The sequence below is a fragment of the Lipotes vexillifer genome, unplaced genomic scaffold, assembly GCF_000442215.2.
Source record: "Lipotes vexillifer unplaced genomic scaffold, Lipotes_vexillifer_v1.1 scaffold690, whole genome shotgun sequence".
In the NCBI taxonomy this organism is placed as follows: domain Eukaryota; kingdom Metazoa; phylum Chordata; class Mammalia; order Artiodactyla; family Lipotidae; genus Lipotes; species Lipotes vexillifer.
In genome coordinates, this window is record NW_006798376.1 from 1,023,629 (window position 1) to 1,050,751 (window position 27,123).

Sequence of the window (27,123 nt, forward strand, 5' to 3'; positions counted from 1 at the left end):
ATGATGCTGGGAATCTATGTTTTTACCATATTTCCTACAGACATTTTACGACATTGATGTTTGGAAAACATTGTCCTAGAACATATACCTTGAGCCTGTCCCTTAAGTCTTATGAAATCCATGGCCAGACTTTGTGGCTTGTGGCCTTGGTTTTTCCCTTTTTCCTTTTTTTTTTTCCCTTTTCCCATGAGGTTGAGACTTAACCTTTTTGGCTTTGCTAATTGGCATGTGATGGAGCTGTCTTTTGCTTCATAGACTTACCTTGGGTAAAAAACAATTGTGGGAGGTAAACATTACTATTTTACCAATTTATAGGCCTTTTGAATTAGAAATGAGAAATATGGAATACAGAAGAGAACTGTAAATAGGACTCTGGAAAAGGATATTAGCATTGTGGCTGTCCTATATTATGTGCATAACACTTTCAGGGTTATAACTGAGAATCTCAGGGTAGGGCTGCAAGCATAACATGTGATCAACTTGGACGATCGTGCTACCAATTCATTCATCTCAAATTTAGTATTGATTCCTATTGTCATAGTCAAGTAAGTGTTCAGTGATTTACTTCAATTGCAATTAACATGCACAAGATGTGACAGTGGCATGGATGCAACATCCTCACCATCTTCCTCCCCCAACCCCACTAATGATCATGAGGATTGATCTGTGTGCCTCTGCAAAAACTGTGTGATTAGTACAAAAAAAAAATAACCTTCTGGGATCAAAGAAGACGGTTCTTAGATCAAGGGTGTGAAAGTAACAGAACTTAAAGGATAAATACTAAAAACTTACAGTTCAGTTCTATTTGTAGGAAAAATGAAATTATTGGATTGCTATGTGACATAATATTTTTTAAGGTTATTTTATTGGCTCTGTCTGAGAAAGCTAACCGAATTGAATTTCTAGTTTTCATTAGAAAGGGGTTTCTATTCACCGTCACTGGCAATGTGATGTCAACAAGACAAATGCAATTAGATTAAGGGGATCTTTATGTTGCAGCCAGTTTTAAGTTGTGCACCATTCACTGCAGTGAGGAGCAAAGGGATGTAGCAACAGTATGTTCACCAGGGCTGTGGAGAGTTGAGTTTGTTGCAATCTTATTGTTCTCTAAATATATATTCTTTATGCATGTGAAGTTTAACAGAGGGATTAGGTGAACAAACCTTAGACAAAGATTCATGAAGTTACTTTTCATATTAAATAATTCCCTCCTAGCATGTCTTATATTCTTGTATGTTGCCCCTTTGACGGTGTGCCTAGTTCAGAGTTTGGCTAGGGGTAGCCCAAAAAGGAGTGAGCGGTAGTAGTGGTGATGGTGGTGGTGTGGTAGTTGCATACAGAAAACTGCTAATTTTCAGGTTCGTGTGGCTCTTCACACTGGATGGCCTAATGTAACCCTGTTGAATTCTTTAAGCTGATTTGTTGGATTAGTTTTATATTAGATGATAACACATCATCTTATGATGGATACTTGGGTTATAAGTATTTTCTACATTGTTATAGTGACATTCTACAATAGCACTATATGGTATTTCAATTCTAATATATTAATTCTATCCTTGAATCTTGTTTGAAATTAAACATCAACTAATTTCAAAAGTAATTATTTTTTTATTTCAACTCTATAAAGTATACAACAGGCACTCGGCAATTACAGCTGCAGGAAAAATACAGAGCAAATCAAAGCAGGTTAAGTTTATGAAAAAGTGTTTAATCTACATCAAAAGAGTGCAAGTGGTCAGTGACCATTTGATGACAGTTGTTGCATTCTGACTAACAAAGGACTCTTTCATGTAGAATGAATTGTAAGAGGACAATCAAATAACCATAGCTGTAAGAATACAAAAGAACTGAGCAGTTGTAAAAACATCATACATTGAAATAAATTTGATAGATGACGCTTCAAGAAATGTCCCTTTACTTGGAAAGTCCAAACCTCTGAGTCACTGTCAAGGTCCCAGAGCTCTGTCTGTTGATGCAGGGGCAGATAAAGAGGAGGGCTAACAACACACTTTCAATGTTTAGCTTTCTAGGTCTGTTGAAAACTTGCCTTATAAGTGATTTGCATATACAAGAACTCAGAGGAAGCATCCTGTTTTGTTGAGTTGTGCACCAAGGTACTTTTTCATCACTGGTTTCATGACGAGGCTTGGTTAGCAGTCATTTTCCAATTTTTCTTTTGAGTTGGACTGTTGTTAATGGAGTCTAAAAAATGAGATATTTTAGAACTTGACTGCACTAATTTTTTTTTTTAACTGAATCTGCACAGCTTAGCAAAACAGGAATACCTGTATACAGACTGATAGTATGTCATATATTAATTTGACCTGCACATACATTTATACATTTCACAGAAATGACGCTGTATCTCATTAACAGATACACAGCTCTGGTACATTTAACAGAAATAAGAGAACAACTTCATCATTTCTGTAATTCATCAATATTATGTAATAAAGGCTTATAAATTGTTAGCAGAAAGAACTGTAAAACGCAGCAAGCTAAGAAAGGACAACATTTTGAGGTGTGTTTGTCTTTGTCATGCAGCATAACACCAAATTTGTTTTTTTAATAGGATGCCATGAATTTAAGGCACTTGCAACAATGCCAGATAGCCAGGTCATGTTCTAAACTATGGGACAGATGGATAAACAGTACAGTTGACATAATTTTCAATAATACTGACAATTATGACATTAATTCAAGTCTACTTGGGCCTAAAAACATTATTCAGTACAAATTAAATGAAATAATAATGCTGTGAAACACTAAAAAAAAGTTACATGTACCACAAAATATCACACAAAAATACCTATTTACATAAATATTTATCTGTGGTCCTACTGTGAAAGAAAACATTGTTATGGATAATGCACAAATCACCTCTACTGTATGAAATCAGTTCTGATATCCTTATTTTCGGTGTGGTAGCTGACTTCTTTAAATTTAAGTTCACCATCAGTTCAGTCTTTTAGAAATGAGACAAGAAAAATTCAGTAGTTGAATTTATATTATTATACATGTGTGATTCACATGCATATCCCATAATTTTAAGTAAAAGGTATGATTTGTAAAGAATATAGTCAAAATAAATTTGTTTTAAATGCCACATGGATCTGATTCCTATATTAATAACAAAGAAGGTACAAGCAAATATCATTCCTAGCAAATTTCCAGAAATCACTTTCTCTAATGTATTCAATCTATCTCAGGTGTTACGTTGCTCCTTTCCTTGGCAGTTTTCAGTTTTCCTGTGAGTCAAGACACACAGAAAGCCCTTATTTCCCATACTTGAAGTATTAACAAGAAAGTCAGTTAACAAATCAAACAAGTTGGCGCTATTCTAACTTATCTGGATGTTCTTTAGTGGAAGAAAATAGAGGGGGCATGAAAAATTCAGAAATAAAGTGAGATGTGCTTTTTTATGAAGCTGACCATGAATTTTAGCCCTAGTGTCTTCATTAAGACAAGATTTAAATCCTTAAAATTCAGTGTTGAAAATTAGACGAATGTTTTCTCTTAGTAATTCTCGAAAGATGTAGTTCCCCTTTATTTTCTTGGTGATTGCTTTAGACGTCCTAATGCAGTGCCACAGGTGAAATGAACAAAGATGCATTAACAAGTGGGAGAAACGACCTACAGTTGGATTACGCTGAATGCTGCGTCTTCATTTTCTACAGAACTTGTACATATTGGTTGTCTTAGACTTGAACCATAGTTCCAAATCCACAGTAAGTGCTAATCTCTGGGGCTATTGGGATATTTAAAAAGTTGCAGGAGAAGATTCTCTTACTTAAAATGACTAGGTGAATTTAACATTCCAGCAAACCTTTAGCATGCCTACACCACTGTCTTTAAAAAAAAAAAAAAAAAATCACTGAACGTTGACTAATAACATTGAAATTATATTTTTAGAAGCCCAATTAAAAGCAATATTAAACTTCTGAAGTAGCATTCATAGCTGGATTTTAACTTGATATGTTTAATTTTGTCTTCTAAAATCTGTAGAAGAAGGTGAGCATTTATTTTGAGAAATAGGGAGGGAGAAATCTGATAATACAAGAATAATAATATCATCTTAGGATCAAAATTTTCATTTAAATTTATTCTAATTATATATAATATGCCCTTAATACTTTTATTTTCCAAATGTTTCTTAGATTTTTATATTTTGATAACATATCATATTCTAAAGTAGTCTTGGTATGAAAAATTCAAACAAAAATCATAATATATGCCTTCTTGGATACTATATAATCTCGGTGGATGTATGTTTTGCAGAACTGTCTATATTTGATTGACTTTTTAAACACTCTCTACGGGAAAAGATCAAACCTCTGTTTAATATGCCATGTTCATATACAGTTCCAAATCAGGATGACAGCTCATAAAATTATACATTTGTCTAAGGAGGTACAATGCTAATTGTCCAGGAAAAGCTCCAAATGGCTGTGCTACTTTTGACAGCTAATAATTGTCAACTGGCCTGCCAACAAAGGACTCAGTTTAAATTGCTGATTCTTTTCCCCATGTGAAAAAGCAAATCACTTCGATATTTCAAATGTATCTAGTCTTTCCTAGCTAGTCTGATATTTCAGAATTGTAGTATTTGTTCTGTTTAGCTCCAATTTACTTTTAAGAAATCGGGTTCCTGTTTCTACTCCTTTCCTCCTTTCACATGCTAATAGACTCGTTGCCCATTGACAAAAAGGTAATCACACCTGCCCAGGTTCTTGTCTTGTTCCCTGACCTCACATAGGTAAGGGTTCTCATCGGGTGAATCTTAATGATTTTGTGCTTGCTTTCTTTTCTTTTCTTGGTTCAGGCCTAAGACAAGAAGCTAGTTCAAATATATTCTTAGTCACCTTTCTCCCTCAACCCTAGACTATGTTGCGTCTCCCTCAACCCTAGACTATGTTGTATAAGTGAAATCTGACAGAAGTTTGGTTTGATAAATTTAGTGAAAATGCTTGATTCTCTGGCTACACATGTAATGATTAGAATTTGTGTTGTCTGTTTAGACACTGACATTTACAGATGAAAGATATACATAGCACCCATATATAGTTTTTATTTTTTTGGATGGATCTTCATCCCTCTCCAACCCACCCCACCCCACCCCACCCTAAAGGTTTATTTTTATAAAAGGGAATATTTTAAGCCTCAGTTTGAGGGTGTGTGAGATAAATAAAAACCAGTTGGCTGCTAGTCATTTATTTCCAGGACCATCTTTAAGCACGCTATTTAAAAAAATATGAAATGGTTTGTGAATTGCTTTTGTCCCACTCTGTCATGCCAATTTATCAAAAAGAAACAAATATCATGCATGTTGTGTTCTTCAGTCCTCTGTGAAAACACATATATACCTGCTATGAGAGTTCTCAGCGGAATCCATAGCAGTTGTGCTTTTATCATATCAATTTGTAAAATCTGTCAGAAAGGAAAGGTAACATTCAGTCTCGTCATCAGCACTGCTGGGAAAGAAAATCATGAAACTTCTAGCACTGGTTTGACATGAACTCTGTGACCAGCCGATGTGTGGTCCTCTTGTATACGGTATTTACACCAGCTTGCAGTAACAGAGTCTACAACCCTCACTTGAAGAAAGGGAAGAGTCCAGTTTTTGTACCACAGTAATCTAATCTGTCGTACCCAATATATTATTTTTGGATCTTCTTGATAATTCTAGCAAGGTACTGACCCTCTTTGAAGTGTTTCTTACAGTCTTTCAAATTATAATCAGAGCAAAGCAAGATCACTGCAACAATAGAAAACATTTCTTTACTGGTGAAAGGCTTTGCTTCAGGACCACCATGTCAACTGCTATTTTTAGTTTCAAACAGAAAACATGTAAAGAGCACTATTGTCATCTAAGCAATAAGTCCTAATGCCACTGTAGTTACTGGAGCAGCATCGATCAAAGGCATCATGGTGACCCCGAGCACTAATCTTCTCTCTTTCCTTCAGGTTTGCTGGCAGCTGTGTCTCAGAAAAAGCTGTCTTCAGCAAGGCAGAAGCAGGTAAGAGAAATACATTAGAAGTCTACGTCCCATCCTGAGTTGTCGTCAGGTGGTGGTTCGTCATTGTCCTCAGGGAAACTGTCAAAATTGCTTGTGTCTGTGGGTGATGCAACCTGCGAACAAGAGAACGAACGGTAAAATTTTCTGATTTTTTTTTTTAGGGGCCTTCCAAGCTAGATTTTTAAAACATTCTTTATTCAGTCTGTATTCAATGGCTATTTTTGGAATGTCTACCATGAGCAGGTTTGTCCTTTGTATTGGGGGTTACAGTGGTGAATAAAAATAGACATGGCTCTGTGTGATTAAAACAAATAATTACAGCTGTAGATAATTATAAACTTTGGTTAGTGCTATGAAGAAAAAATACAAGGTGTCATGAGTAAAAAGGAGTGATTGGGGAAAGCCTCTTTGAAAAAGTATTAAACCTCAGAATTAACGGTCTCCATCAAGAGGGTATATAGCACATGCAAAGGACATGCAAAGGTCCTGAGGTGAGAAAGAGAGAGCTCCATGCTATGAAGTATCTACAAGAGGTCAACTTGGCTACTGTATAAAAGAGGAGGGGAGTGAAATGAGAAATAGGCAGAAGTCAGCTTAAGGATTTTCGTGTATTTATTCTAAGTATGATAAAAAGCCCTTTCTAACCTCAAGCAAAAACTCTTACAAGTTTACTGGGCAAAGTCCAATCTGCAGAGCATGAGTAAAAGCAGTAAAGAAACACTTTAATTTCCCTTATATTCTACAATATTTAGGACCTCATATTCTATTTTATATGTATATATATATTTCCCCCATATAATTTAACACTACTGATTGCATAAAAGGAGACCCCTGGCAAATATAAGTTAGGATAATTTAGACTTAATATTTACCTCTTCAAGTTTCTTATACTGTTCTTGTTCTAAAAGTAAAACTTTATGAATGCACTGAGCATCTGTAATTTGCTTTGTGAATAAACATAAATATTAGCGTAGAAATAAATCTTAGAAGTAGGAAAAATATTTCTGTAGAAGAAGTGATCTTACATTCATCCCAGAAAAAGGAAGTATATAAATGAAAGGCTCAGGACTGCAAAGCAGCCCTCTCCTCCTTAGTTAAGACACATCACGTTTTATTAGCTAGATATAGTATCTATAAATGCAGTCAATCGAACTCTCTTTCGGGTTAATAGCGTGTAAACACTTAGTGGACTTAGTGGATTAGCAGTTTAACAAAACACCTGATGTGTTAAGAAAAGAGAATTTAAAAGAACACCATTGTGCTTAGGAGTGCTTCAGAGTACTATGTGGGCAGGGGAAGAGGAGCTATGTGGGGCATAAGTGAAACAATATTGGCCAGGAATTGAAAGCTGTTGACCACACCCCACAGGAAACCAAAGGGCCGGGAATGTTTTGATGTGGTCCATTTGGCTTGGACTCTTGGAGACAGAGCATGCTGGAGAGTAAACTGAAATCGTAAACAGAAGGTAACAATAGCAGATAATCCTAACTCACACCAAGTATAGTCAAGTACACACTAAATTGTATAGAGAGAAGATGTATGTGCAGAAATTTCAAACAGTGTACATAGTTTCGGTGGTAATTCATGAATATGACTAAATAAGGTTGTGAATATATTCTTGGGCAAAGGTGTATAAAGGTTTTATATTATGGGGAAAAAAAGATTCATGATACTCTTCTGTCAATATTTAACACCGTTTTTCAGCTTGGATTTTAGAAGATGTCACTATTTTAATCTGGTCTTTCTCCTATAGTTTATCTAATCTGATCATAGGATAAAAATGTAACAATGGCAGATCTTTGATGACTGACAAACACCTTCACGTGTGTCACACTAGTACAAGCTGGAAAGTCTACTTACACTTGGTATTATAGGAGGTGTCAAGGTGCCTTTTCTTAAGCCTTCCCAATTAAAGCCCTCAAACCATCTAAGAAAGGAAAAGAAGTAGATAGTTAGACATTTTACCTCAGCTGAAGTCTTCTCATTGCAACCTATATATGATGTCCATGACTGATGGAAAATAGGCAAACATTTTCAATTTAATTGCATGTTTTTAAATGTTAGCTTATTAAATGGAACGCATATTTTTAAAAAAATCTAATTGTCAAAATTTTAGACACTAATTAGAAAGCAACTCCTTTTTATTCTAGTATTTTATTCTAGTAATTTCAGTCATAATGTCTCTAGGACCTTGTTCCTACACAATCATTATAACTTAATAAATGTCATAATATGCTGGGCCCTACAGGAGATTTATTTTAAGAAGGTAGAATCAGGGCATGAAGTGTCAGGACAGAAAATTATCTTTCCATCTTTGTCACTGATTCAGTGGGCAGCCTCAGTTAATTAACCTGTTCACATCACTGTCTTGGTCTCTAAGTATCCCATTTTCTTTCTTTTTTCTTTTTGGTAGAATAAAGGTATTTTGCGTATGGCTTTTCTGTAGAAATGAGGGCCACATATCACAGAAGGTTTTTTGTTGTTGTCTTTGAAAGGTTTCATCATTCACAGATGCTTACACCAAATTCCTGGCAGGCCTTTTAGACATTCATAGGGTAAACACATTCCTCTTGGTAGATATGTGACTTTCCTGTGCATGTTACAGAAACAGACTAATAGGGAAAAACCAATATGGTCTTGGTTTAGCTTCAGATGCATCCAGTCAACATGGATAAGGTCTGGTATTCAAGATGCTACTATTGCTTGGAAAAAAAAAAAGATGCTATGACAGAGAAAAAAGACTGTACTCTAACTAGGAAATGGTTGGAAAAATATATTTTAGGTTGAGTCAAGGAAATGAGGCATGATCGATGGTGGAGTACTTTTGTTTTTAATATTCTGGTAGAGAAGAGAATTCCAGGATTAAAAATATGTATTTCTTCTTCATGCTTCTTCAAGAGGAAAAGTGCTAGTTAGTTTGAGTCAGGAAAAACTAAGTTCAGTGAATCTGTTGTTTAGAATGTCAGAGGGTCAGATGTGTCTAAATAAAGTCCCAGAGACGCAACTCGAAAGGTCTTAAATAACAAGGCGAACTAGTCTACATGTCTCCTTGGATATTCCCATAGACTAATTGCATCAGTTATATACAACCACTACCTTAAAAGCATCAGCCTGGGAAGATACTTTCTGAACTCTCAAACCTAAAGTTATAAGGAAAGAACACTTACTTGTGCTTTTGAATGTCTTTCACTCCATTTTTCAAATTCCCTAATCTTTCTGATGGATTATCCCTAAAAATAAAATAAGTGTTAAGGAATCTAATTGTTTCCATATTATGATCCTTTAAAAAATAATGTGGTTGAAATGCTTACCTGCATAGTTTTTTAATTAAATTAGCAGCATTTTTGGCAATCTTCTTTGGAAATTCTATCATGTCAATCCCCCTCAATATGATGTTATAGGTTTTCATAGGATCTGGGCCTGAGAAAGGTGGGCTGCAAGAATGAGAGACATGAAAAGAGACAGTACTTGGTTTTCTAAATAAGAACGCTTATTGTTATAATTCCACAAATGACAATTCTTATTTGGGGACATATAGTAATAGTGATAGTGAAATGAAACTTGATTAATGGCAAAACGGTGTGGAAATGTTTCCAAGCAAATCGTTTAGCAAAACCCATAAATGGGTCAAGTTTGTCCACTGTTCCCCTGATTTCTTTTCAGTGCAGGTGACTAGCCCCGCTTGCTGTCCTTAGTCATTCAGGAAACCTCTTCTACTTTTGGCCCTTCCTCACACTTTTATCAGCTCACTGATTAGAATGGGCTACAAGAACATCACTGGTATGACCCCATCTCATGCCATTACCGCGCTCGCTCACCAGGATCCAGGCAGACCAGTCTTTCTCTGCTCCTCTGAAGTACCCAGCACTCTCCCACCTCAGGGCACTGTTTATTCCCAGGCCTCCTGGCTAATGCCTCACTTATTAAGTGTTGTGCTGCTTACTCAGAAAGGCCTGCTCTGATCACCCAAATGTAACCAATCATATAACCGTTATCAACCAACAAACCTAATGTAATAACCTAATCAATCTAATACTGGAATTTAAACTTTAGTCTAAGTTAGATTCACCTGTTACACTCTTATTGAACCCTTTATGCCACTGACTATCCTCTGTAACTACTTCATTTTGATGAGTATTTGTTTCATGTTTGTTTGTCTTCCCTTCCAGTCCCTGCTGGTATTCCCAGAGTCTGGTGGAATGCCTAACAAACACATAGTAAGTGGTCAGTAAATATTTGTTGAACTAATGCTTCTACAGAACAGTGCTCTTCCTATCCTTTTCTCCCTCTTTATCCATCCTCAGTAGATAACCTAACGCAAGACATCCATAACCTAACGCAAGACATCCTCTTTGTTAGAAAGGATGTGATACCCAATCCCTCATAAGCCAGATCTGTTGGGTTATTTACCTATCCATCCTTGGACTGTGGCTTTGTGCCAGGCTCAGGGAATACAGATGTGACTCAAGTCAGCTCCTTCCATCAACTTCCCCACAGTTCAGAAGGGAGGTTATGATGTGTGCCTTGACAGCTGATTTCTTTGGAATTAATTATTCTCCTAATATAGGGCTCGTTCATGTTTCTTTCTTGGGGGAAGACGTTTTCTGGATTATTTTTTGTCTATCCATAAAATAGCAGTTCAAATATTTCCTTCTATTGAGAAAGTTGAAAACAATGGATTGCTTAAAAAGGGCTGTCGGGCTTCCCTGGTGGCGCAGTGCTTGGGAGTCCGCCTGCCGATGCAGGAGACGCGGGTTCGTGCCCCGTTTCGGGAAGATCCCACATGCCGCGGAGCGGCTGGGCCCGTGAGCCATGGCCGCTGAGCCTGCGCGTCCGGAGCCTGTGCTCCGCAAATGGGAGAGGCCACAACAGTGAGAGGCCCGCATAACGCAAGGAAAAAAAAAAAAAAAAAAAAAAAAAAAGGGCTGTGGCTGTGATAGGATCTGCATTAAGGTTTTGTCCCTATTTTCTGTAACAAGTACTTTCTATTGGTCATTAACTGTCACGTTAAACCACTCTTTATAATGTATTAACATCCAATTCTAGTTAGTATTGTAAGAATTTTCTCTTTACATAATGTTATGGTTGAATATTCTCTCTACTCTCAAGTTAACTTGCCAGTTTTTATTTTAAACATGAAGAACCACCACATCTTGGATTTTCTTGTTATCAACTTAATGTTGGTTCTAATTTATAGTTTTGCATTGATTTTTGTTCTAACATAATTTTAATAAAGGTGACTTTAGTGGTTTTTGCAAGCCATGCATGTTCTGCCCAAGATATTCAGGCAACATGTGAAACATATAAAGTAGAAAGTAAAAACCATCCAACACCACTAAATAATTGACATTTGATGAATATAAATTTCATACATTTCTCTACATAGATGGAGAGACACAGGATTATGATATACATGCTTTTCAAAATAAAGTATTCAATTTAATTTTACTTGAAGTTAAGCGGAGGATAAAACTGAAAAAAAATGCTCAATATGTGCTTCTTCACCAACAACATTAAAAAATTTTTTTGCCCAGAAATATACCCATGCACCTCTGGTCAATTAATCTACAACAAAGGAGGCGAGAAAAGACAGTCTCTTCAATAAGTGGTAGTGGTGCTGGGAAAATGTAAAAGAACGAAATTAGAACACTCGCTAACACAAAAACTCAAAATGGATCCAAGACCTAAATCTAAGGCTGATACTGTAAAACTCCTAGAGGAAAACATAGGAAGAACACTCTTTTGGACAGCAATCTTTTTGGATCCACCTCCTAGAAATTAAAAACACAAATAAACAAATGGGACCTAATTAAAAGCTTTTGCAAAGGGAAACCATAAACAAAACGAAAAGACAACCCACAGAATGGGAGAAAATATTTGCAAACGAAGCAACCAACAAGGGATTACTCTCTATCAAAAATCACCCCCAAAACCCAATCAAAAAGTAGGTGGAAGACCTACATAGACATTTCTCCAAAAAAGACACACAGATGGCCAAAAAGCACATGAAAAGATGCTCAACCTAGCTAATTATCAGAGAAATGCAAATCAAAACTACAGTGAGGTATCACCTCCCCTGGTCAGAATGGCCATCATGAAAAAGTCTACAGCTATAATAAGTGCTGGAGAGGGTGGGGAGAAAAAGGAACCCTCCCTGCACTGTTGGTGGGAATGTAAATTGGTGCAGCCACTATGGAGGTTCCTTAAAAAACTAAAAATAGAGCTACCATATGACCCAGCAATCCCACTCCTGGGCATACACATCTGGAGAAAAACATGATACACACACCCCAATGTTCACAGCAGCACTGTATTACAATAGGCAAGACGTGGAAGCAACCTTACTGTCCATCAGTGAAGGAGTGGATAAAGAAGGTGTGGTACATATATACAGTAGAATAATACAGTAGAATATTACTCAGCCATAAAAAAAGAATGAAATAATGCCATCTGCAGCACCATGGATGGACCTAGAGATTATCACACTGAGTGAAGTAAGCCAGAGAAAGACAAATATCATGTATCACTCATATGTGGAATCTAATTTAAAAAAAGCAAATGAACTTATTTACAAAACAGAAACCGTTACAGATATCAAAAACAAACTTACGGTTACCAAAGGGGAAACATAGCAGGGAGGGATGAATACACACATGCTACTATACATAAGATAGATAACCAATAAGGACCTACTGTGTAGCACAGGGAACTCTACTCAATATTCTGTAATAACCTATATGAGAAAAGAATCTAAAGAATATATGTATAACTGAATCACTTTGCTGTACACCTGAAACTGACACACAACACTGTAAATCAACTATACTCCAATAAATTTTAAAGAAAAAATATTTTAAACACTTTGAATTTGGAGTTTTCTTTTTTATAACGACATAATTCAATTGTAAAAAATACTTAAGATTCCTAATTGTGAATTATGAGAAATAAGTATTCCTATGGTCATTCCTACCTTCTCTCTCCCACCTTAACTTTTAAAATTGCCAAAGACTGTAACATTTCCATTCTGCTCAATAACCAAATTTATTTTGATTCATCTCTTAGTTGACTTGGTCATACAGTAGTGTTTCTAAGAAAGCCCTGGGGTACACACTTTAAGCGCTTTTTTTTTTTTTTTTGCGGTGCGCAGGCCTCTCACTGTTGTGGCCTCTCCCATTGTGGAGCACAGGCTCCGGACGCGCAGGCTCAGCGGCCATGGCTCACAGGCCTAGCCGCTCCGCAGCATGTGGGATCTTCCCGGACCGGGACACGAACCCGTGTCCCCTGCATCGGCAGACGGACTCTCAACTACTGCGCCACCAGGGAAGCCCTGGGGTACACACTCTATATGTTGTCTTTATATTTTAAGAATAACTTAATTTCATATAAATTAGTTGAGTTGTACTCTCTCTCAGAACTACATAGTTCTTAATATTCTATCTCTTGGCATTAAAGGTGCCATAGAGAAAGTTGAGGCCAACTTGAATTCTAATCCTTCTCACTCCCATCATCATATATGACATGCTTTGTAGCTTAGAGACTATATGATTATTCCTTATCATTGAAGCTAGGAAATTGCACTAGGACACATGGTGGTGGTATGACTCTGTTTCCCCCATGGTCACTGTTGTCAAAATGATCCACTGAGACCATCTGTGACTGGTCTATGTCATGAATTTTCTATCATGTAATTGAGTATGTTTTGTATCCCACTTGTAGTCATCTCTTCATATATATAGTTGTTTTTCCTATTTCTTTGGACTTCTGTATCTTCTTTCTATAATAATTTCTATATCCTTTTTTCTTTTTCCCTAAGGTCTATCTACTATCTCCCTGGCTGGGTTTTTAATTGCTATTATTCTATTTTTCTGTTGCTTATAATATGATTTTCAGCTTTGTACTGTTCTTGAGCTCTGCAAGTTTATTACTTTTCATCTATGAACACTTACAGACATCTGTGAAGTTACTTTTTTAAAGAGATCATGCTTTCAACAGCTGCAAAGAAATTCTAGGTAACAATCTGAACTCTTCCCATGTTTCTCTGAATCATTTCTCCTGTGGTATTTAGCTGCCTTTGCCTAGGTATCTTTCATCTAAAATTAACAGAAAACACCAACGAGGTTTATTAATTTGAAGTCAACATAAGATGTTTCAAGAGTAATGGTGTAAAATGTCCACAAGTGGGCTTCCCTGGTGGCACAGTGGTTGAGAGTCTGCCTGCCAGTGCAGGGAACACGGGTTCGAGCCCTGGTCTGGGAAGAGCCCCTGTGCTGTGGAGCGGCTAAGCCCGTGCGCCACAACTACTGAAGCCCGTGAGCCTAGAGCCCGTGCTCCGCAACGGGAGAGGCCACCGTAATGAGAAGCCTGTGCACCACCACAAAGAGCCCCCACTCTCTGCAACTAGAGAAAGCCCGTGTGCAGCAACGAAGACTCAACGCAGCCAAAAATAAATAAATAAATTTAAAATGTCCACAAGTGAAATAAAAACCACCACATAACTGTTCCTGGCAATGGTAGTACGAGTAGTAGGTGTTAGCATCAATGGAGTGCTTCCTGTGTTCTAGACTTTCCCAGTGCTTAATTCACTGAATCCGCACAAATAACCGTGAAACTAAAAGTCCCATCTTCCTCTCATTTTCACTGTAGCTACTAAAGTAATTCTTTCACATTCCACTGCATGCTTCTTCTTAGATCTGAATTATGGGAATTATCTTCAAACTAGCCTCCCCATCCCTCTTCCAATTTGCTCTACCCATTACTGCCAGCTTGTTTTCCTTAAATACCAAAACACATGTCACTCCTTTATCAGAAAATCCTCCATGAGTCCCTCTCTGGATGGAGTCCAGACACTGAGGTACAGCAATCATGATTCTTGAAAGATGACTCTTTTGGATCTCCCATCATTTTTAACATGGACCTTTTTCATGTCTTTGCCCACTACTCCCCCTCTATTTAAGCCATGCCTTTCTGCCTGGCGTGAACTTTGCGCTCTCTATTCTTCCTGCAAGGGCCAGCTAGTCCTACGTTCTTCAAAAGCCTCCCTGGACAAATTTAACCTTCTTCTGAACTCGTCAGTTCATCATGACCCTCTTAATTATTGTCCTGAGCACAGGGCTTGGTGGCATATTTGTTCCTCTTTTCCTTGAGTTTATAGTCTGTTTTATACCTGGTCGTATCCACAGTACCTTTTTTAGTTGTTGATGACTACAATATTATTACACAGCAGATCTGCAAAGCATTTACATCTCATTTAGATATAACAATTGCTAACAGGTTCTCTTATTTCTACAAATAGTTGACTCTGTATTTTTATATGACTTTCATCTTCCTTGCTGGCTAAATGACTAGGCTCAGAGATCTCACAGGAAGACACTAGATGATTCCACATTCACATATGTATGAATAATGAGAGTTGATGTTGAGTTTGTTCCCCTCATCTGACCCATTTTAGTTTTTACTTTATGAATTCCTGGTTATCTGCATAACTAATTAAAAAGTGTGGTAGCAAGATCTGGTGAAAGTACTTTAAGATGGTCTCGTCAGAGTGACAAAGACAGGAGTGTGTAGCTGTTTGCTGGTCTATTTTTATCAGCAGTTCTCTATCAATGTCCATACCTGCCAGTCAGAAGTTCATACATTAGGATTCCCAGTGACCAATAGTCGGCTGAAATGTCATGGCCTTTGTTCAGGATGATCTCTGGGGCTACATACTCTGGAGTCCCACAAAAAGTCCATGTTTTCTTTCCAAATCCTATTTTCTTTGCGAAGCCAAAATCAACCTTACAAAGAGAGAAAAAACAAGATATTCCAAGCCACTTTTGATTAAGCTTAAAAGCAAAAAGTTATTTTGTTGAAGTATGCTGCTGATGATAATAAAATAAAAACAGATTTGAACTATTGTAGTCCTGTCTTCTAAAAGAAGTCCTCTGTATATTTCAAACAAACAAAGCCTCCCTGCTCAGGCTCAGTTTCAAAAGGAAACGTTGAAACCTTAACATAGGATAAAATTCACATCACGGAAAATAAGGGCAAACTTTTCTTTATGGAAATACTTTCCATTTTTCCTTCTTTTATGCCAGTGGAGGTCGGGGTATAAACAAATAATTTCTCCTTTAGTCAGGCATATTTTCCAGATATCTGCTGGACTTAATGAAGTTGACAATTCATTTAGTGTTAATTGAGAAGCCATTTTTATTGTTGAAGGAGCTGAGTTACAAAGCTATGGGACCGATAACTCTGTCCTTGGAAAACAAAGAGATAAAATCGAAACGTATTCTTCATTTTTCTAGAAAACTTTTGAAGCAGGAGCCTCAAATGCAGAAAACCATTTTTTTCCCTAAAACAACTGGTTGAGAATACAAATAATTAACTACCATTGATGTGATTTCTTTGAAAATCATAGGTTGAATAAAAATTCCAAAATTTTAAAAAACAGAATCAGGCACTGAAAGATCCAAAGTCTACAAAAGTTACACATTTTAAAATAAGAGAACTTCCCTTCTACTGTAGATCTTTAGAGCTCTTGGCCAATTTTATTATTACTAATATTATTACTAACATGGCCTGGATAACATTGCCAGCAAGCCCTTTTTTTCCCATAAGCATTACAGTATTCTTAAATCTAAGATAATGATTCATGGTTCTCTACATATAACCTATTCCCTTTGGATGGCAGAAACCCAGCTAGACACAGGACTTCTACGAAGCTTTTCTACGAACACATGCAAGCAAGCGCGAGCCTATTTAAGCATGTTTGCCAGCATATTATTAATTAAAACATAGCCAATTTAATTTCTCATAACCTTTACATAACTTGAAAGAAGTCAGTTGAAAACAGTAACGCTACAGCCTGTTCCTTAGCCAGTATTTTAAAGTGCAGGGCAGAAACCATGTGTGAAACACACTGACCAATTTGGCGTAACCTCGGTGGTCTAGGATGAGATTTTCTGGCTTGAGGTCCCTGTAAATGATTCCTTTGGAATGCAGATAGGCGAAAGCTTCCACCACACATGCTGTGTAAAATCTGGTTGTAGAATCTTCAAATGAACCTCTGAGACACAGAAAATGGAATAAAAAGTAGGAAAGAAATTAGTTTGTCTAATAAGGGTCAGTTTCTCATGTCACTATATTCCTACACCAGAATGTGACCCCAGAGACCAGTGTCCTACTGGCCAAATGTCATAGGGCTACCTTTGCATACCGGGTTTTTAAAAGCGTCTGAGGGTTAAGTCAAGGAATTCTTTGCCTTTGAACATTGGAGTGGGCTGTTGTGAGGAATCCATGAAGTACATGAAATGTGGTATGTGGTTAACCTCCTCTTCAGTAATATTCAGGAAGTTAGATTTAACCATCCTACTCATAAGGGCAAAGTTACAGAGGTGGGCGGAAGAGAGGCAAATCCTATTTTAGACCTCGTCTACCAAGGGGTGTTTTTTAAAGAAGGGTTTATGAGTTTAGTCATATTTATTCTGTTTGTTTTTTTAATCTTTCTAAATAATAGAGATGTGGCTCATGAGTGTGAATAAAAGTTAATGTTTTCAGGGCTTCCCTGGTGGCGCAGTGCTTGAGAGTCCGCCTGCCGATGCAGGAGACGCGGGTTCGTGCCCCGTTTCGGGAAGATCCCACATGCCGCGGAGCGGCTGGGCCCGTGAGCCATGGCCACTGAGCCTGCGCGTCCGGAGCCTGTGCTCCGCAAATGGGAGAGGCCACAACAGTGAGAGGCCCGCATAACGCAAGAAAAAAAAAAAAAAAAAAAAAGTTAATGTTTTCAAAGAACCACTTTGGAAATGAGTTACAGTGCTACTGATAACAGATCGCAATCTAAGTATTCTGTCTGAAACTTCTGTCAGCAAGACAAATAATATCTATTTCCTATGCTACTGCCTTCTTATTAGAAGGAAAAGATGGAGCTAAAAGATAAGAAGGAAAAAGGTAATTGGAAGGGAATGTTTATTAAACTTGATTATGATGTTTAGCAAGAAAGCTCTTTGTCTCTCTGTACGTGTATGTGTGTGTGAGTGTGTGTTTATTTAATGAAATAACAGTAAAGGAAAAAAACCTTGGCATCTAAGGTTGACTCCTTGGTTCTAGGGAAGAACCTTTATACTTTACCTGTTTTTTTTCCCTATGGAATCCCTTAGAAAGATAAACTACTTTTTTTTTTCCCCTCTTCTTTCCCAAGTAGTAGTACATGCAATTAAATAATTTCGTGAAAATTCAAGAACATTAGTGTGAACATCAGCTCTTGAGTTGGCTAAGATGTAACAGGACAGCAAGCACTCAGGTGGTTTTGGGGAACATGCAGCAAAGCGGAGCCCCAGAACCTGCTTTCATGAGAGTCACTGATACCAGTTTGCATCTTGCTCACATTTGCTTCTTTTTCAATATTGAGAAATAAATTCTAACAAACCGAAAAGTACGGTACGGCTGCTATCTTGCAAAATTTATCAGTGAATCTAAGGCTAAAGCAGCCATCTTTCAGGTCATGTTTTAGAAACAGGCAGTGTCTTCCAGAAAGGTATAGTCTTCATTTTAACTACTAATGTCCCCTGAGTTGTCACTGAAATAATTAGCTCTTCCCAAAGGGAATATCCTTCTTTTGAAATACAATTCAGGGCATGATGATACCTACTCCTCTAGATACTAGACTCTTAACTGTAATCACTAGGTTTCTAGTATCTCTCTTCAACAATATCTGGATGGAACAATTGTGAATTTATAAGGACAAGAAAAAGTTTGAGAAGAATTGCATCTATATTAGGAAATGAATGGTATACATTATGCTGCAAATGTTTTCTGACTTGGAGCTATCTTTGCAGAACCAACACTATATAATCCTGTGTATTGGGAAAGGGATTAGAATAGTACCTTAAAAGTCCTTTCATCTTTGTCCTTAATTAAGTATGTTTGTCTATCAAGAGCAACATATTTCTTTGAGAGATGATTTGCCTGAAATATTAAGCATCCATGTGTAGATAATTAATGAGCAACTTTATACTGAGTGCTGTATGTGACTTCAATCCCTTCTCAATGGAGAGCACTGCAAAGCAAAACAATCTAAACAAAACAGTACATAAAATAGAGCTGTGTCTTTTTTCACATTACATGCCTTGTTTTAATACGAAAATTGATTACTTCCTTGTATCAGGACTGTCTAATTGCAATATGGGTGGGCCTTTTCAAAGGCCTACAATTCTTGCTTCCTGTTAGAAGAAGAGTTAGTTATTTCTGCAGTTGCGATGCTGGGCAACAGATGTGTTTCCCTTAATATTCAGTTGTTAATAAAATGGAACCAAATGGACAAATGCATTGTTTCTGTAAAGAGAGTACACACTTAATGAGAGATCAATTTCTCATGACATCTCTGAATGGTATTCATATTTATATTCTGAACAAGCTGATCATTAGCAGAAAGACGGAAAAAATCCTAATGCAAACTCAAATTCATCAGAGGAGGCAGTAGGTTACGAATGTGGACTCTGAATGAAGCAAAATCCTGGGCTCAAATCTGGCCTCCACTTACTGTTTAATCTTGAGTAACTGACTGTACCTCTCCAGGTCTTAGTGTTTTCATGTGCAAAATGAGACTAGTAACAGAAACTCTCTCTTTGGGTTGTTGTGAGGATACAAAGAATTTGAGGCGTGTATTAGAATAAGTGCCTGGCACACATCTGGTACTCAGTAAGTAGTAGCCATTATTATCGGGCACCGAAAAACTCTTCTTTAGCGCCTCCAGTGTCTTAATCTAGGAAAAGTGACTGATATAGGACAGTCTTTTGGGGATGGGAGTTTGCAGCTCTATCACTACTACTGAAATATTGGATTGGCCAAAATGTTCGTTCGGGTTTTTCCCTAAGATGTTACCTGAACGAACTTTTGGGCCAACCCAATATTTGCTGCTTCTCACTGCAAAGGCTAATTGCCGTGAGTCAGCTCTGAAGTGTTTTCTGCTAATCTCTGTTCTTTTCACTTTCTCCGTGCTTCTCACAAGTGTACAGGTGAAAATTATCCTTATATTGCTTACCAATCAAAACCCTCCTTTTTTCATCACGAAGGGAACTGACCATAAACATCCATCACTGGGTCTTCAGTTCTTGACAGCTTGTTTCTGAGCCATTCTGGAATTTGGAAGGCTCTAGAAAGCTGGTTTCCAGCCCTTCAACAGAGCTGTATTGAGTATCTCCCATATATAAATATATTTGTAACTGATTTTAAAAATTAAATAAAAAATTTGTCTCAAATCTGTTTCTGTGTTATGTGACAAATCAACACAATATATGCACACAAAATGTTTACCAGCAACACAGTTTTCATCACTAAATATTTGATGTAGGTAATTTGTGAATTTTAAAATGCCCTTTTGGAAAGCAGTCAAAAAACACAGCATTAGGGTGATTCACAATGAAAAATTACTATTAGAATTGGAAATGACAATGTAAATTTGATTTAAAACAAAAGCTTGTTTTATCAACAGTTAAAATTGCTTGAAGAAAGAAGTCATTCCCCTATATAGCTCTTTGAAATAATAAATTATGCCTTGACAGTTGTGTCATTTCAATTAACAAGTAAGGTATAGGTCCTTATATCCTCTTCGGGAGGGAGTAGGTGTTTTATCTTAGCTAGATGGCAGTAGATAACAACAATGTGCTTCAGGGGATTTGAGGGTTATGTATACTTATTGATTGATAGACTCAAATTAAAATGTAATCACAGGGTTTAATCAACTTGTCATAACCCAGTCCTGAAATGGCAGAATGTAACAAAGACAAAGCATCTCTCACTGATAAGACAAGTTCCCTCTTTCCATTGACTAGTGACAACCATCATTAGTGAGTATATAAACCTGAAGCATGCTACAGGTTTATTGCCAAAGTAGGAAGAGGCTAAATTATTATGAAAACGGACTCATATTTCCTTAAAGGACTTTCAACCAAATTAAGAAATGACACAGATTCCACCTAATGGGTCATCTAAGATGGAATTTAAGTAATCACCTCCCATAAAATAGCTGGAATTAAGGAGAATGTATATAGAAAGTCACTTGCTGGCTTATAAAACACATCCAGGAAGACTCGAGACCAGAAGTGAGATGTGATAATTATGGTTTCTTATGTAATTGTTTAATACGTTCTGTAGGAAAAATTAACATACACTTTAAAAAACTCCAATTAAGTAAATGATATTAGAATATGTATCAAATACTAATATTAATATGTAATATATACTAATAACCTCTCTCTCTCTCTCTCTCTCTATATATATGTATATCAACCACTTACATTTTTAAGAAAGTTGTGGTTGACAATTCTGTAACTGTTATAGAGGAGAGGTGAATAAAATATGGTTTGTACCAATCTATTGCAAATAATGGAACAGAATTTGTGGAAAAAAGTCACAAACTAGAAGATAAAACATGATAGCTAATAAAGGACAAACCAGGGAAATTGCAACAATTAACATTTCAGTGCTGTAGTTCCTATTTCCAAGATTAAAAAAAAATTTAATAGTCCTCAAAATCTGTTTGTATATATGGTATCATTTTAATTCCTTCTTCCTGACAACAAATAAAAAACTGCTCTGTGTTCTTTTTCTATGCTGATGAGAAGAAAGAGAGTGAGAGGCAGGAAATGGTCAGCTCAGCTGCTAGGTGAAGGAAGGAGGATGTCATTGCTATAGGAGACTTCCTGCGCTAAATCCCTGAGGCTCAGAGGTCACACAAGCCTTTCTTCAGATTAACCTTCCCACCAATACATTTCCTTTATGCTCTCAGAATAGCTTCTCCCTTACTACTGCTTACTGGGACCCGAGAGGAAAACTAAAGGAACTGAACAAAAAGGTTTATTTTGACTAAGGATACTTTTATATACACTGTGACAAACAGCATAATTAATTTCCTTTTTCTCTTGGCATTTTTTTGGTTCTAACAGTTAATCTTTAGGATTTTTCAACCCCAGTTTAAACAAGCAATGAGGAAGCTAGTCTGTGACAGTATTAATTGGAGCCTGGATGTCCAAAACTATGCTTATCCTTTAGCAATTTTTTACGTAGGAAAAAAAAAAAAGTCTCTTGGAATAAAAGCAGTAAGGCTACATACATATTGAATATCTAAAAAAGAGAGTTGGGAGGGGACAATGAGTCCAAGATGATCTTATATACGACAGCTTCATTGCTTTTAATGTCGAGGCTTCAGCCCCTCTGAATCTTTAGGAAGGATCAGGTAGCTGCTCTTTCTCTGGATCATGCCTCCTTAATGAATATTTAGTACACTGGGGGGACTCAGCAACTGTGTACCCCAAATCCAAGGATGATAAAAGGGAAGACAAAAGAAAGGGTCAGTAAGCAGTCTGGTGGAGGTAGAGAAAGGACCATCACTGATCTCCCTCCATCCACTCCTCCCAAGACAAGCTGCTTCTTGATAGCATTCCTTTGCTACCCTGACAAATCCAAATACATCTCACTTGTAAGCCTTGGCTAGCATTTATGTACCCCCAAAATGCAAAATCAAGTTAAATAAGAAATATGAAACAGTTTTCTTGCAAAAAAAAAAGTTGAATATTGATGTCTATGCATGTTTGAGTGGACTTTAGGTTAACTTTTATTATTATTTTTAAAACTAAAAAAAATTTTATTGTTGTTGGTGTCTTGTTAAAGAAGTTAATAAGGAGTTTAAAATCGCTGTTCCTTTCCCTAAGTGGCTTATTATTGCTTTAATGTTTACATCTACCGGTAAATCTCCTATTCTAATTAGAACAAAGTAGGGAAGAGATTTCAAATAAATCACTGTATTGGAAGGTCAGGTCAAAAATAATATAGTAGAAGCACATTAGGATAAACCAGATATTAACTCACAAATCAGAATATTAACTTTCTGCTACATCCTGTAAGTTATGAGGCATGGGATCACAACTGTTTTATTTATCACTTTATCCCCGGCCTCTATCACAATGCCTGGCATATAATCTGTACCCAAAAATTAATTAACAGTAATGTAGTAATACACTATGATATAATAGCTCAGTACAGATGTTAACCCTGTCCCCTAGTGCCAAAATGATACATTCCCTTATAGGCATATTTACCTTGAATTTAAGGAAAAAAACCATTAATGTAATAGGACACCATAAGGTAAAAAGAAACCCATTTGTCATATACAAGGTAAGGCAATGGGAATAAAAGACCTGAAAGGACAGTGGGTACAAAGATATGAAGGTACCATAAGGATACAATTAGGAATGAGACTTCAAAGCAATAGTTTATAAAGAACTAGTTCTATTCTGGGATATCTACAAAATAATAGACTGTCAAAAAATAACATGGCTTTCTGGGGACGTTAGGACTGTCTATAGCTGAGTCTGAAAGATGTTACCTGATGAAGGAGAGCCTGTGGGGTGAGATTGTAACAAATAAGAAAAGAAAAAGATGTCTAAAGGTGAATGTTCAAAGGAACAAAGATGCCTTTTGAATGTTATTAGGTCATTCACAGAAAATTGTAGGTTTTTTTTAAGTACACATTTAGGGTTGGTAGAATTTTTTTTTTTTTTTTTTTGCGGTACGCGGGCCTCTCACTGCTGTGGCCTCTCCCGTTGCGGAGCACAGGCTCCGGACGCGCAGGCCCAGCGGCCATGGCTCACGGGCCCAGCCGCTCCGCGGCACGTGGGACCCTCCCGGACCGGGGCATGAACCCGCGTGCCCTGCATCGGCAGGCGGACTCTCAACCACTGCACCACCAGGGAAGCCCAGTAGAATATTTTTTAAAAAAGGATAGTTTGCTATACATAAATAGGAAATAGAAAATTAATTTTGAATAATAATAAAAAAAAAATAAGCCCTAAAGAGACCAACTTTACTTGCCCTGAAAGGGCAAAGAGGAGTGTTAAGTGGGTTCCTTTTCTTCCCAAGACCAGGTAAGTCCTGAAAGGGATGGTTGGAAACTTCTGTTAATTTTGAAACCAAAGAGCAATGTAAAGGTAGAGTTTTGGAAAAGTTACTTTGGAAAAAACTCCCAGTGTTAGGAAAGATAGCCCATCTGGAGAACGAGTGGAACAATCCAACTGACAGGTAATCTAGATTGCAACTGTAAAATAACTTTAATTCTCTTCATTGTTAACAGCAATGAAGTGAATTCTAGGTATATAGTTGTTTGATTGTGATATTCAAGCTATACTAAAGCCTCTGCATGTACCTTGACAGGTACCATTTTTATGGTGGACTAATCCTATATCATTGGTCACAAATCTGAAACAGAGTGAGTTTCCTATTTACAGTAAATCACATGTAGATCGTGGGTTGTGACCCATATGTACATTTTGAAATACAAGCATATGTAAATATGACTTCTATACTTTATAAAAATTGACTCTTCTTACAAACCATCACAGTCAACTACATTTTCAAAGACATGATAGAAATTTCTTAAAACTCTTACCGATCCCTGAGAATGGTCCAGAGCTCTCCACCTAGGCAAGCTTCCATCAACATATACAAATATTTGCTGTCCTTAAATGTTCTGTATAATCTGTGAATTGCAAACAAGAAAACAAAGATTATAAACGTTACTGTCTTTTAAAAGCATGTAAATGTTTTCAGTGCCTGGATTACAGTCTTACTGTTGATTTACCAAGCTTGAAATTTTATTAAAAGAATGAGAAAGATCTAAATTCACAAAGAGGAAAAAAGAAGCGATGGCTCATGACTAAGATTTTCACACTGTAGGGGGTAGTCTCTCTTTTGAAATGGATTAATCCAAATGATTATGAACCAAGAGGGCTTCCTGGGGTTCCTCTAATTCCAATTTGGCTAACGTTTCAAGTGTGGCCTCTTCAGCAATATTTAGTGGTCATAAACATGCAGTGTGCATGGATATTCAGTAGATGACACTTTAAAATATAGATGTGTATGACATTTATGCACTGTTCACTTAAGTTCATGTGATACCCTGTTTTCATCAAGTGCCACTGGCAAATTAACTAGAAAAGCTTCTGCGTATTAAAAAAAAAACAACCCATTGTCTTATCAGTGCTTTCAAAATACTGAGATGGGATAGTCATTTCATTTTTTAACAACTTCAGAAAATATTCAAATAAAGAATATTCAAGGTAAAATAGTTTGATTTTTGGTATTTTGTCTTTCACGCACCAGAGGTCTATGCAGAGTTCTTGGAATAAAAATAGGATAAAAATAGAACATTAAGAACTCTGATATCTCCTTTGGGAAAAACATGTTCTTTTCACAGAATCTGATTCTCATTTAAAAAAAAAAAAAAAGAATCAAAATTTTAGTGTTTTTTTTTTTTTCGGTACTCGGGACTCTCACTGTTGTGGCCCCTCCCATTGCAGAGCACAGGCTCCGGACGCGCAGGCTCAGCCGCCATAGCTCACGGGCCCAGCCGCTCCGCGGCATGTGGGATCCTCCCGGACCGGGGCACGAACCTGTGTCCTCTGCGTCGGCAGGAGGACTCTCAACCACCGAGCCACGAGGGAAGCCCTAGTGTTTTTTTATTTAGTAAAAACTTTTTAAAAATCAGATTAAAAATTATGTTTCTTTGTGTGAATCAAATGTTTAACAGTGAGTGCAAATGTGGTTGCTTTTCCACTTGGAGTTGGGGACTTGAGCCCTGGGGCAGGGTCTTTACCTCACTATGAAATCGGAATGAGCCCCCTGCATGATCTGCTTCTCCGAGCGGATGTGCTCCTGCTGTCTCGTATCCACAATGTGGCGTTTCTTGAGAATTTTCATTGCAAAGGTTTTGGATTCTTCACTTTTCAACTGGACCTTAAAGAAAGCCAGAAGGGAGTAAGTGAGGATTAAAAAACCCCACAGAGTTAATATAACAGAATGCATTCTTAGCCCCAAATTAACAGGTTCATGGAGCACTGAAATGACACCCCAAACACCACCTGTATCACAGTAAAGCCTTGCTGGAGCTGGGTTTGAAATCCAGGGCTAACAGCTATTGCCCAATCTCGTTCCACTGGAACTGATGCATTTTCACTAACTGGATTGCCAATTAGTTTTGTGCCCACTGGGATTAGAAGAGGGAAAGTGTATTTGATTCTCATTGTATTATTTCATTTCAGATAATGTGTTTGAGTATACTTTACAGTTTTTCTCCTTCAGTCATAAAAGTAAAAATAAAAACGAATTCCTTCTCCAGTTTTACTTCGAGTGTGGAAAAAGTAGGACCATATGGTCCTATACGCTTTTCCTCTTTTTAGTCCTCGTCCACAAACATTTCTAGAGTTATTTAATTCAGTGACAGACCCTTGTCTCTGCTGAGACTGAAAATTTGTGTACTGTTATTTCTTCTTTTTATCTCACAGTCTTTCCCTTCCATTAAAAAAAAAAAAAAGATAGTAACAAGATTTCTTTCTAAAGACTTTGGAAACTACTTTTCTTTTCCTCTCAAATAGGCATGATGGCTTTAATCTTGTCTGACCTTAAACCTTATTCCTTAGTTATACTAACTGGGAGACCTAAGCTGAACCTTGATGTCCCCAATGCTTCCAAGCCTCTGTTGCAGCCCCACATGGCTCTCGGTGGCTCTGGAGAGAGCTTGGGTCCTCCAGAGGACATTCCTCAGACAGGCTGCTGGTCTGTGTTCACTGTTTTACACAATATTTCAACAAGGTGACTTGCAAGGAAAAGAAGAGAGATAACTGAGCTAATCACTTAATGGCAATATAAAAGCGTTACCATTGAGTGTTCTCAAACCACAGAATTCTCAGGATAATACTAAACAGCCCATGTTTTTCTGAACTAATGAAAGCCTTGGAGAAATAACATGATAAGCTGTTTCTGCTTTTCAGCTGAAGTGTGGCTGTCCCCTCTTTAGTTGTGAATTGTTTACTGCTTTAGCTGCAGGGATAGTGAAGGTCTTGCTCATGTACACATGGACAGACTGAATTCCGTTGAGAGAACATTAATGTGGCAAGCTCTTTAGAAGAAAACACGAGGACACTTCAAATAAATAGGCCTCAGTTTGCTGCCAGCATCTGAGAATCTATATGACAGGTTAGAGGGGAAAATGGATATTTGAAAATGCCTTAAACAGCTAAAGGCCCTCTACTCCATTTGTGAAACTCTTTGAGATGACAGATTAGTGTGATAC

At 37.2% G+C, this 27,123-nt stretch overlaps 1 protein-coding gene across 2 annotated transcripts in view; it reads right to left on the minus strand.

Annotated features, from left to right (window-relative positions):
- Positions 1–4,816: 4,816 nt before the first annotated feature.
- PRKG1 (protein kinase cGMP-dependent 1) overlaps positions 4,817–27,123 on the minus strand; it is a 1,229,308-nt gene continuing 1,207,001 nt past the window's right edge. The window contains exons 11-18 of one of the 2 annotated variants that reach the window (XM_007470289.1): positions 25,648–25,787; positions 24,442–24,531; positions 16,926–17,067; positions 15,633–15,796; positions 9,332–9,454; positions 9,188–9,250; positions 7,881–7,947; positions 4,817–6,133 (exon numbers count right to left, since the gene is read on the minus strand). In XM_007470289.1, coding sequence (XP_007470351.1) covers positions 6,035–6,133; positions 7,881–7,947; positions 9,188–9,250; positions 9,332–9,454; positions 15,633–15,796; positions 16,926–17,067; positions 24,442–24,531; positions 25,648–25,787 — 888 coding nt within the window. In that variant the 3' untranslated portion in view covers positions 4,817–6,034. The remainder of the gene's footprint in view (positions 6,134–7,880; positions 7,948–9,187; positions 9,251–9,331; positions 9,455–15,632; positions 15,797–16,925; positions 17,068–24,441; positions 24,532–25,647; positions 25,788–27,123) is intronic. The other variant, XM_007470290.1, reaches the window with a different exon arrangement.